Source organism: Mandrillus leucophaeus, unplaced genomic scaffold (assembly GCF_000951045.1).
Source record: "Mandrillus leucophaeus isolate KB7577 unplaced genomic scaffold, Mleu.le_1.0 Scaffold805, whole genome shotgun sequence".
In the NCBI taxonomy this organism is placed as follows: Eukaryota; Metazoa; Chordata; class Mammalia; order Primates; family Cercopithecidae; genus Mandrillus; species Mandrillus leucophaeus.
The window spans coordinates 648,515-660,785 of record NW_012108753.1 but is presented as its reverse complement, the minus strand read 5'-3'; the positions used below and the strand labels follow the sequence as shown (position 1 = coordinate 660,785).

Below are 12,271 nucleotides of genomic sequence, written 5' to 3'. Positions count from 1 at the left end.
GCAGGAGAATCACTTGAACCTGGGAGGTGGAGGGTGCAGTGAGCCAAGATCAAGCCACAGTACTCCAGCCTGGACAACAAGAGCAAAACTTTGTCTCAAAAAAAAAAAAAAAATCTGAAACTAGAATCACAGATAATGCATTATGGAGTTTGTTTATGAAGAGTGACAAAGTAGCACTGAATTAGTAAAATAATCTTCAGAGAAAAGACTTTGCCCTACATGAAAAGCCTGGTGAATGAATGTACATTTAAAAGTTTTATGCTGAAATGAAATATTTAAGTATGCATTATGTTCATGATCTGACCCTACTTTAAATAATTTTTGATTGATCCACTGATTACTGTACCCGGTTGTGTGACAACTGAGGGTCCTTCCTATAATCTAAGAGTTACCCTGATTTTAAAGTTTCTTAACATGACATTTGTTCTAACAGACAGGCTAGGATATCATGTAGGCCAACTCCTTACTTTCCTTTAAGGAAAGGAAATTGTAACCTACAGCTTTACCTGTTAGGAAACCACTCCCAGCAATGGAAGGAAAGGAGGTCACAAATTTAAGCCTGCCACTAGAAAAAAGGAAACTTCTTATAAAAAAACGCAGCTAGGGCCACAAAAGCAGTAAGTTCAAGGCAAATTCAATACTCATATACAAGATAAAATTCTAATAGCCTTTGCTTTTCTAATGATCAGGAGCATTGTAGGAGATTTTGTCCGCTTAAATGCTGTGCTCTGAAACATAATCACGATACACTTATTTACATATGGACAGTAATTTTTTGATATTTGTGTGGCAGTATCCCAAACCAAATTACCTAGTCGAACTTGAAGGTGTGCACCATGATCCAGAGACCTATCTCTTATCAACAACGTTTCTTCTCTCTCTGGTCTCCTGTCAGTGAAGAGAGTTAATTTCTCTGAAGACTGCCTGCCATTAAGGTTTCAGAGATACCAATCTCAAAAATGGAAGGAAGGGGCAAACTCATATTCAGTTACAGAGAGAATAAAGTCAGAATTTTAAACCTATTATTGCAGAATCTTCTCTGCATAGAGGTTACATGAAGCTTGGCCATGGATTCTAAGCAAAAATGATGGACCACAGCACTTTACTCCAGAAAACTAGGAAGAAGAGAGTTGCTTCTCTTCTGTCTTTAGGTAAGCAGACAAATAACCTGATTTCCTAAAAGATTAGAGCTTAATACATGAATCCTTTTTCAAAATGAAGCATATGAAAAAGAGAAACTGATTAAAGGCATAAGAAAATATGCGTTTTTTGAGGGCTGGGTGTGGTGGCTCACGCCTGTAATACCAGCACTTTGGGAGGCCAAGGCTGGCGGATCACGAGATCAGGAGTTTGAGACCAGCCTGACCAACATGTGAAACACTGTCTCTACTAAAAATACAAAAATCAGCTGGGTATGGTGGCGGGCGCCTGTAACCCCAGCTACTCAGGAGGTTGAGGCAGGAGAATTGCTTGAACCTGGGAGGAGGAGGTTACAGTGAGCCGAGATCACACGCCACTGCACTCCAGCCTGGGCGAGAGAGCAAGACTCAGTCTCCAAAAATAAAAAGAAAATGTGCCCTTTTTTGGTGGTTTTGTTTTGAGTCTCCTCAGATATAATAAGGTGAGAGTAATTCCCTGGGATTAATTTTGCAATGAAATGTGTATATTGTGAAATTCTCTTCAGGATGATTTAATACCTACAAACTAGCAAAATTTTTATAATATGTGGTCAAAAACAGTGTTTCAACCACAATGTTTATTACCTAATTATTATTTCATCATTTCATACAGAATAAAAAGAAAAACTACCACTGTTGTATTTCCAAGATAAAAATATTATTTAGTTTTGCTCTTTTTTTTTTTTTTTTTTTTGGAGACAGGGTCTCGCTCTGTTGCCCAGGCTGGAGTGCAGTGGTGCAATCTTGGGTTATTGCAGCCTTGACCTCCTAGGCTCAAGATATCCTCCAACGTCAGCCTCCCGAGTAGCCTGGACTACAGGTGTATGTCACCATGCCCAGTTAATTTTTGTATTTTTTTGTAGAGATGGGGTTTCCCCATGATGCCCAGGCTGATCTCAAACACCTGGGTTCAAGCGATCCTCCCATGTTGGTCTCCCAAATTTTTCTCTATTCTTTCACACAAGTTAAATTCTAAGATATCTATGAATTTATAGAAGACAACTATACAAAGTTCCATTTTTCTCCTTACCTGGCAAGCTTTCGCTATTATATCTGATGGTGTATCTTGTGAAAAGGCTGGTCTTAGAGCAGCTCCCACCTGGAAAAATAAATAAAGCATTTTATTTTTTATTTTTATTTTTTGAGACATGGTCTTACCCTGCCACCTAGGCGGGAGTGCAGTGGTGCGACCCTGGCTCATCACAACCTCTGCCTCCCAGGCTCAAGGAATTCTCCTTCCTCAGCCTCCTGAGTAGCTGGGATTACAGGTGTGTGCCACTACCGCCAGACTAATTTTTGTATTTTCAGTAGAGACAGGGTTTCACCATGTTGGCCTGGCTGGTCTTGAACGCCTGACCTCAAATCATCCACCCGCCTCAGCCTCCGAAAGTGCTGGGATTACAGGTGTGAGCCACCGCGCCTGGCCCAAGGCATTTTATTTTTAAAGGTAAGTAGTAAACATAAAGCCTCTTGTGTGTTTGGAGATGAAAACACACAAAAACACTTCTATGTTCCTTTCCTTTTTATGACCTCTCCCTTATTTATTTTCAGTTATAATAAACTCAGTCATACCCTTTTTCTTTTGCTTTCCAGGAGGTTATCATTATCAAATCTATATGAATGTTATATAAAGTAGGCAAAAATCTTGTTTTTTTTCTCGTTTTTGTTTCATACTAAACAGGATTTTCCGACAAAGTCACATTATCAGACATACCAAAAATTGCTATTGTTAGATTTTTTTTCTGTCTATATTTTTCTAAACCTATTTTTTTTTTTTTTTTTTGAGACGGAGTCTTGCTCTGTCGCCCAGGCTGGAGTGCAGTGGCCGGATCTCAGCTCACTGTAAGCTCCGCCTCCCGGGTTTACGCCATTCTCCTGCCTCAGCCTCCCGAGTAGCTGGGACTACAGGCGCCCGCCACCTCGCCCGGCTAGTTTTTTGTATTTTTTAGTAGAGACGGGGTTTCACCGGGTTAGCCAGGATGGTCTCAATCTCCTGACCTTGTGATCCGCCCGTCTTGGCCTCCCAAAGTGCTGGGATTACAGGCTTGAGCCACCGTGCCCGGCCTCTAAACCTATTTCTAAGAGTATTTACCCTATGAGTCAATCTTCTATCTGGATCAATTTCTTTAAACAACTGAGTAGTACTAAAGGTTTACAGTCACTCCATGACCCTAGAGGACATTTAACCTCAAAAGGAGATGCTTTAAAAAGCTGCTCAAAAATATTAATTTATGCATTTTTGTTACATTAATAAGTAGAGGAATATGAGCTTCTGTTTTAAATAAGCCCACATCAGTCACAGATTCTTAGCTATATTAGATACAACAAGTATAAGTTGAATACAGGAGTAAGATGTAGTCAGCTCCTACGTTGAGATATTCTTCCCTTATAATAGAGATCCAGTTGGTCAGGTATATCGATAGTAGTTAGGAAATGAATCGAGACTCCCTCTCTATGACTAAAGACAGATGGTAACTGATCATAGTATGTGAGCCAGTATTGGATTCTGTACTGGCAGAGAAAGAATACTGTACGAAATAGGTTACTGGGTTGACTGACACAACTGGAATATGACAGATTATGTAAAAGTAGTATATCAATGTTGAATTTCTTGAGGTTACCTATTCTGTAGTCATATAAGACAATGTTCTTGTCCTTCGAAAATATAGTCTAAAATGCTCAAGGGTAAAAGCACATGATTTAAACAATTTATTTTTAAATGGTTTAGAAAAAAACTGTGTGTTGGGGGAAGAAAGAGAGAGAGAACCATTGTTTAAGCATATGAGGCAAAATTAACAATTGGCAAATATGAATATGGGTTGTAAGGTAGTTTTTTATTCTATTCTTGTAGCTTTTCTGTAAATTTGATATCATTCTTTTTTTTTTTTGAGACAGAGTCTTGCTCTCCCGTCCTGCAGGCTGGAGTGAAGTGGTGGGATCTCGGCTCACTGCAACCTCCACCTATCAGTTTCAAGTGATTCTCCTTTCTCAGCCTCCCAAGCAGCTGGGATTACGGGTGTGTGCCACCATGCCTGGCTAACTTTTGTATTTTTAGTAGAGATGGGATTTCGCCATGTTGGCCAATCTGGTCTCGAACTCCTGACCTCAGGTGATCCATCCGCCTCAGCCTCCCAAAGTGCTAGGATTACAGGCGTGAGCCACCGCGCCCAGCAATAGCATTTCTTTTTTTTTTTTTTTCTTTTTTTTAAGATGGAGTCTCGCTCTGTTGCCCAGGCTGTACTGCAATGGTGCAATCTCAGCTCACTGCACCCTCTGCCTCCCTTGTTCAAGTGATTCTCCTGCCTCAGCTTCCTGAGTAGGATTACAGGTGTGCACCACCATGCCCAACTAATTTTTGTATTTTTAGTAGAGATGGGGTTTCACCATGCTGGCCAGGCTGGTCTCGAGCTCCTGACCTCAGGCGATCTGCCCACCTCGGCCTCCTAAAGTGCTGGGATTACAGGCATAAGTCACCGCTCTCAGCTGGCGATATCATTTCTAAATAAAAAGTCTTTTAAGAAACCCACCATTCCAATAGGTTGGGTATTTGGGAGTAAACAATTGTATACAGGTTTTCTATAGCTAGTTGGGCTAGAAGTTATAATTTCTTCACTTAAGATGTAAAAACAACGGATTATATATAATTCACATTTTAAATTTTTTATATATTTAAGCACAACTTTTAGATGAGGTATAGCGTACTGAAGCAAAGATTTTGCCATAATCACAGTAAAAAAAAAAAAAATCTGTTATTTCCTTGTTAAAAAATTTTATCCTTCATATAACCCCCCACTGCTAGGATTAGTTTACTGTGCCTCATTTGAATAACATAAGTACAGGTATGAATCTCAGGACCAACAAGCAGATCCCTCTTTTGAATGAAGTAAAAAAAAATTGGGCGGGCGTGGTGCCTCACGCCTGGAATCCCAGCACTTTGGGAGGCCGAGGCGGGTGAATCACGAGGTCAGGAGATCGAGACCATCCTGGCTAACATGGTGAAACCCCGTCTCTACTAAAAATACAAAAATTAGCCGGACGTGGTGGCATGAGCCTATAGTCCCAGCTACTCGGGAGCCTGAGGCAGGAGAATGGCATGAACCTGGGAGGCAGAGCTTGCAGTGAGCCAAGAATATGCCACGGCACTCCAGCCTGGGCGACACAGTGAGACTCTGTCTCCAAAACAAAACAAAAAACTTTGAAAATATCTAACTCTTTCAGCAATACTTTTTTTTTCTTTTTGAGACAGAGTCTCCCTCTGTCACCCAGGCTAGAGTGCAGTGGCGCGATCTCAGCTCACTGCAACCTCCGCCTCCTGGGTTCAAGGGATTCTCTTGCCTCAGCCTCCCGAGTAGCTGGGACTATAGGCTCATGCCACCACGTCCGGCTAATTTTTTGTATTTTTAGTAGAGATGGGGTTTCACCGTGTTAGCCAGGATGGTCTCAATCTCCTGACCTTGTGATCCACCTGCTTCGGCCTCCCAAAGTGCTAGGTTTACAGGTGTGAGCCACTGTGCCCGACCTCAGTAATACTTTTAACTGTTGTTCTTAAGAGTTAATTTATCCTTTATTATACAAGCGGCAACTGCTATCTGTTTCTAAAAATGCTTATGAAGGTTTGCCATATAAAAATAATGGCAGCAAATCCACAACACTCTTTTGAAGGTTCCTTTTATCTCTTAAAGGGCAGGGCTAAATATCTAAACACAAGACTGGAAAACTGAGCTGGAATTTCTATTCTAGTTTTATCACTAATATGTTATCACAACTTAAAAATAGTGACAACAGCTTGACACTTATTTCTTCATTTGTGGGGTGACTAAAACTAGGTAACAGACAATGGAGATAGAGATGCATTCTACAGAAATAAACAGATTGCAGTTCCAAATGCAGTCCTTCAGGAAGTCCACACTTCTTCAGTCATCTTTCAAAAGATCAATTTTAAACTTTTAAATAAATAGAAAATCTCACATTAGCCTGATACTGCTCCAGTATCACATGACCTGGAAATTCTGGCTCAGGCACAGACGCAAACTTCTTGATAATGTCTTCAAGTGCCTGGAGCCCAGCCATTCGCAGCTGGTTGCTATGATCAGTCGCAGCCATGAATGCCATGCGAATGAGGTCAGAGAGATGAAGTACCAAGAGGTCATCTAAAAATAAAAATAGAATGCAAAAATGAAAACTCTTCCAAAAATAAGTGTAATAACATAAAAATATGAAATGAAATACAGTTTTGATAAAAAACACAATCCACATATTTCATGACTTTGGAAATAGTAAAGATGCTATATTCTTTCAAGACAACTTCCATATCAATCTTTCAAGAATAGTGATATACAATACAGTAATGTTGATGATGTTATAGGATGTACAATGATATTTGATGCAAAATACTTTTAACGTAACTTTCCCAAAATCAGTTTCTACTTCTTTAAGAACAAAGGCTTGGCAAATTTTTTATGTAAAGAATCAGACAGTTAATACTTTTGACTTTATGAAAGAAAATAGAATCTTGGGATCCCAAACTCACTATGCCAAAGAGAAATTGAAGCTTGGGGACTGAGTCTTGCAATACTGCCTTCCTTTTGCTCCCAGGTAGCTGTTAATTTCACAACTGTGTGTCACTGCCTCATTTTAAGCCACGTTCCCACAATGACAGAAGGCCAAAAATCTTCCCAAATGGCCTCCTCTCACAAATTGCTCACAAGGAATCTTTCCAAATACATATCCCTCGCTAAGAACCAGCCCTAAAACCAAGTTCTGCTGAATCTCACCCTGACAATGTCAACTACCAGCCTATTTTCACAGGTATAGGACAAAGACAAGATGAGAAATCATCCCTCTCTCTACACTGAGGCCAATGCATAACCGACTTTTTCCTTTATTCCTCCTTTTCACATGTAAAATGTAGATTTACAGAGGCTAGGCAGGGTGAGGTGGCTCAGCCTGTAAACCTAGCACTTTGGGAAGCTGAGGTGGGTGGATAGGTTGAGCTCAAGAGTTCAAGACCAGTCTGGGCAACATGGTGAACCTCATCTCTACAAAACATACAAAAATTAGCTGGGCTTGGTGGTGTGGACCTGTAGTCCCAGCTACTCAGGGGGCTGAGGTGGGAGGATCCCTTGAACCTGGGAGATCAAGGCTGCAGTGAGCCGAGAGCATGCAACTGCACTCCAGCCTGGGTGACAAAGTAAGACCCTGTCTCAAAAACAAAACAAAAAAAAACATTTACTGAGGCTAATCAAAGCCTCACAGGAATATAATAACCATTTACCTCACTGCTTACCCTCCCTTCCCTTTTTTTTTTTTCCATCCTGCTGTTCTTTCTTCTTTAAATAACGAAGTTCCCAAAACCCCCTTTGGATAAAACCTGGGTCACAGATGCTCCTGTTACCCATGTTTTTTCCCAGGTGAATCCTTAACCTTGGCTAAAAAGCCTCTATCAATTGATATCTGCGCTTCAGTCACTTTTTGGTTCACACTTTGTAGGCTATATTATCTTATTATTATTTTTTTTTTGAGATGGAGTATTGCTCTGTTTCTCAGGCTGGAATGCAGTGGTGTGATCTTGGCTCACTGCAAACTCTGCCCCCAAAGGGTTCAAGTGATTCTCCTGCCTCAGCCTTCCGAGTAGCTGGGATTATAGGCCTCACCACCACACCCAGCTAATTTTTGTATTTTCAGTAGAGATGGGGTTTCACCATGTTGACCAGGCTGTTCTCAAACTCCTGACCTTGTGATTTGCCCACCTCTGCCTCCCAAAGTGCTGGGATAACAGGCGTGAGCCAGTGTGCCTGGTCTCAGGCTATATCATCTCCATTGCAACTACTTAGCTCCACTGTTACTGTGCAAAAGCAGCCACAGACAATACGTATAGAAATGAGTGTGCTGTGCTCCAGTAAAACTTTATTTACAAAAATGACTGTAGGTTGGATTTGGACAGTAGGCTGTAGTCTGCCAATCTCTACTTCAGAAAAACCCTTGTCAGGAAACTTAAATCTACAAAATAAGAAGGAAAAGACTTTTATAAGAATAAGATGTGGAAAAGGGAAATGTTTTTCCTTTTAGACCTAGAGTAAAAGTTGTCCTGGATCTGTATGAACCAAGTTTAAAAGCAAGTCTCAAAATAATTAAAATGATACCAAGTAATTTAACTACATCCCAGAACAAAGTCCAAAATTATTTTGGAACACACCAAAATCCAGCATTAATATCATAAAATTTATAATGTCTGACATCTAATAAAAAATTACCAAGAATGCAAAGAAGTAGGGAAATATGTCTCACAACAAAGAGAGAGAGAGAGAAAAAAAAATCGGTGAATAGAAACAAGTCTAGAAATGAAAAAGATAAGAGAAGTAGGGAACTTTACATAGCTATTATCGATATGTTTCCTATGTTCAAAAAAAGGAAAAGAAAAGCACGAAAATAATGAAGGGAGAAATGAAAGGTAGAAAAAAACCACAAAGGGGAATTTAGAGATATAAAGTAAAATATCTGAAATGAAAACTACACTGGATAAAATTAATAGAGATTAAATACTACAGATCAGTGAACTTAAAAGACATAGCAACACAAATTATCTAAAGAAATTATTAAGCTCAAGGCCTATAAAGTTCTTCAGGAGGCTTCAAAACCCACAAAGTCTTTTTGAAGCAGTGACAATTCTATGGTTCAGCCTGATCTCCAAACAGTTCCTATTTAAATAAGTTTTTGTTGTTATTGTTGTTGTCAAAGTTACAAGTCGTGTACCTTCAATTTTTTTTCATGTGCCTACCAAAAAAACTAATTCTAGAATCTTGAGTTTAAAAAGAATATCTGGCCAGGTGCAGTGACTCATGTTGGTAATCCCAGAACTTTGGGAGGCCAAGGCGGGCAGAGGCCAGGAGTTTGAGATCAGCCTGGCCAACAGAGTGAAACTCCATCTCTACTAAAAATACAAAAATTAGCTGGATATGGTGGCGGGTGCCTGTAATCCCAGCTGCTCGGGAGGCTGAGGCAGGAGAATCGCTTGAACCCAGGAGGCTGAGGCTGCAGTGAGCCGAGATCACACCACTGCATTCTAGCTTGGGTGACAGAGCGAGACTCTGTCTCAGAAAAAAATAAATAAATAAAATAAAAATAAAAGAATATCTGTTGCTTTGTGGGTGGGAGGCAAGCAGAGAAGGGAAAACATTTGGCTAGAAGCCCGCAGTGCTTCCTCACCTAAAGGAAGCAAAAACATACCACCAATAAAAGCAAGGTTTTTTTTTTTTTTCTTTTTTTGAGAAAGAGTCTCACTCTGTCGCCCAGGCTGGAATGCAGTAGCGCGATCTCGGCTCACTGCAAGCTCTGCCTCTCGGGTTCACGCCATTCTCCTGCCTCAGCCTCCCAAGTAGCTGGGACTACAGGCACCCGCCACCACACCTGGCTGATTTTTTTTTGTATTTTTAGTAGAGACGGGGTTTCACCATGTTAGCCAGGATGGTCTCGATCTCCTGACCTCGTGATCCACCTGCCACGGCCTCCCAAAGTGCTGGGATTACAGGCCTGAGCCACTGCTCCTGGCCAAAAGCAAGGTTTTGAACTAAGTAGGTTGAAGAGTTATCTGCACTCTCATGTTTACTGCAGGACTATTCACAGTAACCAAGATATGGAACCAACCTAAGTATCTATCAATTGATAAAGAAAATGTGGTATAAATACATAATGGAATACTATTCAGTCATAGAAAAGAATAAAGTCCTATTATTTGAGACAACATGGGTGAACTTGGAGGCATTAGGTTAACTGAAATACGTCAGGCACAGAAAAATACCACATGATCTCATTCATACGTGGAATCTAAAAAAAGTTAATCTAACAGAAGTAGAGAGTAGAATGGTGGTTACCAGAGGTTGGTGGTTAAGGGTAAGATGGGGATATGTTGGTCAAAGTATATTGAGTTACAGTTAAATAGGAGGAATAAGTGTAAGAGATCTACTCTATAGCATGGTGACTATAGTTAATGACAATACACTGTGTTCTTGAAAAATGTAAAGATGGTGGATGTTAAGTGGTCTCACACAAAAATGATAACTAGGTGAGGTAATGCATTTGTTAATTTGCTAGATTTAACTATTCTACAATGTATACATACTTCAAAACATCTTGTTGTACATGATATATATATATATATATGTCAATTAAACAAATTTTGCCCATCTGATAAACTAAGAAAGTTAAGATGATAATTATTATGTTATATGTATTTTACTACAACAAAAAAACTGAGAAACAAACAAGAATGAGGTATAATAAACTACTGCCAAAATTTGGGAGAAAATTCCCAAGGCAGTAGGAAGTAGATTAAAATAAGTCTACTTATATTATGCCAACCTGAAAGTAAATAAAAAGACCTATTATTCCTCCTGCACTCTATCATCTAATATACAAAGTCTAGGACTGTATCAATCTACCAAACTAAAATCTAGGCAATTGCTTCTGGAACGAGGGTGCCACTTTCCCCAACAACCAGAGTGCTGCTGCTTCTCTGCCCATCTCTATGTCTACCCTTCCAAAGCAAGACCTCTTGTCTTTTTCTAAATCCCAGGAAGTGAACTCTTGAAAAGGTGGGTATGAAAAAGGGACTGAACAAAAACTTCAAAGTGGAAAAATAATTAGGGGGTTTATTATATGTGGGGAGTAGTAATTCTCTACAATTAAAGCATAGGAGATAGGAAGATGAAGAGATGAAGATGATACAGGAGAGCCTGAAGAGCACATTTACTGGGTCTATACTTTTTCATATACTCTGCCATGACTGTTCGGAATCAGAATGGCAGGCGGTGATGTTAGAAAGCATCCTGTTAGAAAGGATCCACAGCAAAATATGCCAGACACTGGAATCTGGGTGGGAGCTGTTACAGCAGCTTACCATCCAACTACAGGTGGGAAATACATGAACAACAGAGAACACGGGCAATCCACCTCTACACTGAGAGAAAATTTCAAATATGGAATCTTCTCTTTCAAGAATATATAAACAATTAAGTTTATTAAAGAAAAATGCAACCAGGGAAAAGAAAGATTCTGAAGATTCAGAGAAATGGCTAATCTCTGCAAACAATTTTCTATAAAAACCAGAATAAAATTAAAAAAAAAAAATCATGTGGCATCCTCAATAGGATGGAAAGAATCATGGCTGCTATGGTATAAAAACAGAAAATCTTAGAGAGTAAAACGGATATGATACAATGGAGGTGGGAGAAATGTAGACAAATTACAGGAAAATTAAAAAAATTAAAGCAGATTTAAGATTATTAACGAAGGCTAAAAAAAGCAAAACATCAATGTATAAAGAAAAAACCTGTGACGATCTCTGAGCACTAAGGTAAAAAGAACAAGACACAAAGAGGAAGAAAAACAACAGTTAAGATCTACAAAGAAAGAAAAGCCTACCTAAGGATTTTCACTATTCGCTAAATGTAGTACGCACACTTATGATTCCATGGCTTTACAAATTCTCTTACTTCCTCTGATTCTTTTTATTTATTTATTTTTTGGCAATCAGCTTTTTCATGTTGAATCCCTCCGCTTCTAATAATCCAGTGTGGTAGGCAGAATATTGGCAGCCCAAAATTTCCACACCTAATCCCTAGAACCTGTGACTATGTTACCTTGTAGGGCAAAAGGGACTCTGCAGATGTGATTATGGTTATGGAGTTTAAAACATGGAGACTGGCCTAAATTATCACGGCAGACCCAATCTAATTACATGAGCCCTTAAAAGCAGAGCACCTTTCCTGGCTGCAGTCAGAGACACGTGAGGACTGAAGACGCATCACAGAAAGATTTAACGCTGCTGCCTTTGAAAAGAGAGAAAGGGAGCCGTGAGCCAAAGAGTGCAGGCAGCATATATGAGCTGGAAAGAAAAGGAAAGGGATGCCCCCTAGAGCCTCCAGAAAGGAACCCAGCCCTGCCGACGCCTTGATGTTACCCCACCGAGACTTCTGACCTCCAGAACTGTAAGATGATAAACTTGTGTGATTTTAAACCAAGTCTGTGGGCATTTGTTATAGCAGCCATAGAAAACTAATGCCACCAGTCTCTTCTAACCCTTTCTCTGCCTTTAA

General features: G+C 39.9%; 1 protein-coding gene across 1 annotated transcript in view; it reads right to left on the bottom strand.

Moving 5' to 3' along the window:
• HEATR5B (HEAT repeat containing 5B) overlaps window positions 1-12,271 on the bottom strand; it is a 105,230-nt gene that overhangs the window by 34,454 nt on the left and 58,505 nt on the right. The window contains exons 25-26 of the mRNA XM_011967636.1: window positions 6,147-6,328; window positions 2,209-2,277 (exon numbers count right to left, since the gene is read on the bottom strand). Of these exons, the coding sequence (XP_011823026.1) occupies window positions 2,209-2,277; window positions 6,147-6,328 (251 nt within the window). The remainder of the gene's footprint in view (window positions 1-2,208; window positions 2,278-6,146; window positions 6,329-12,271) is intronic.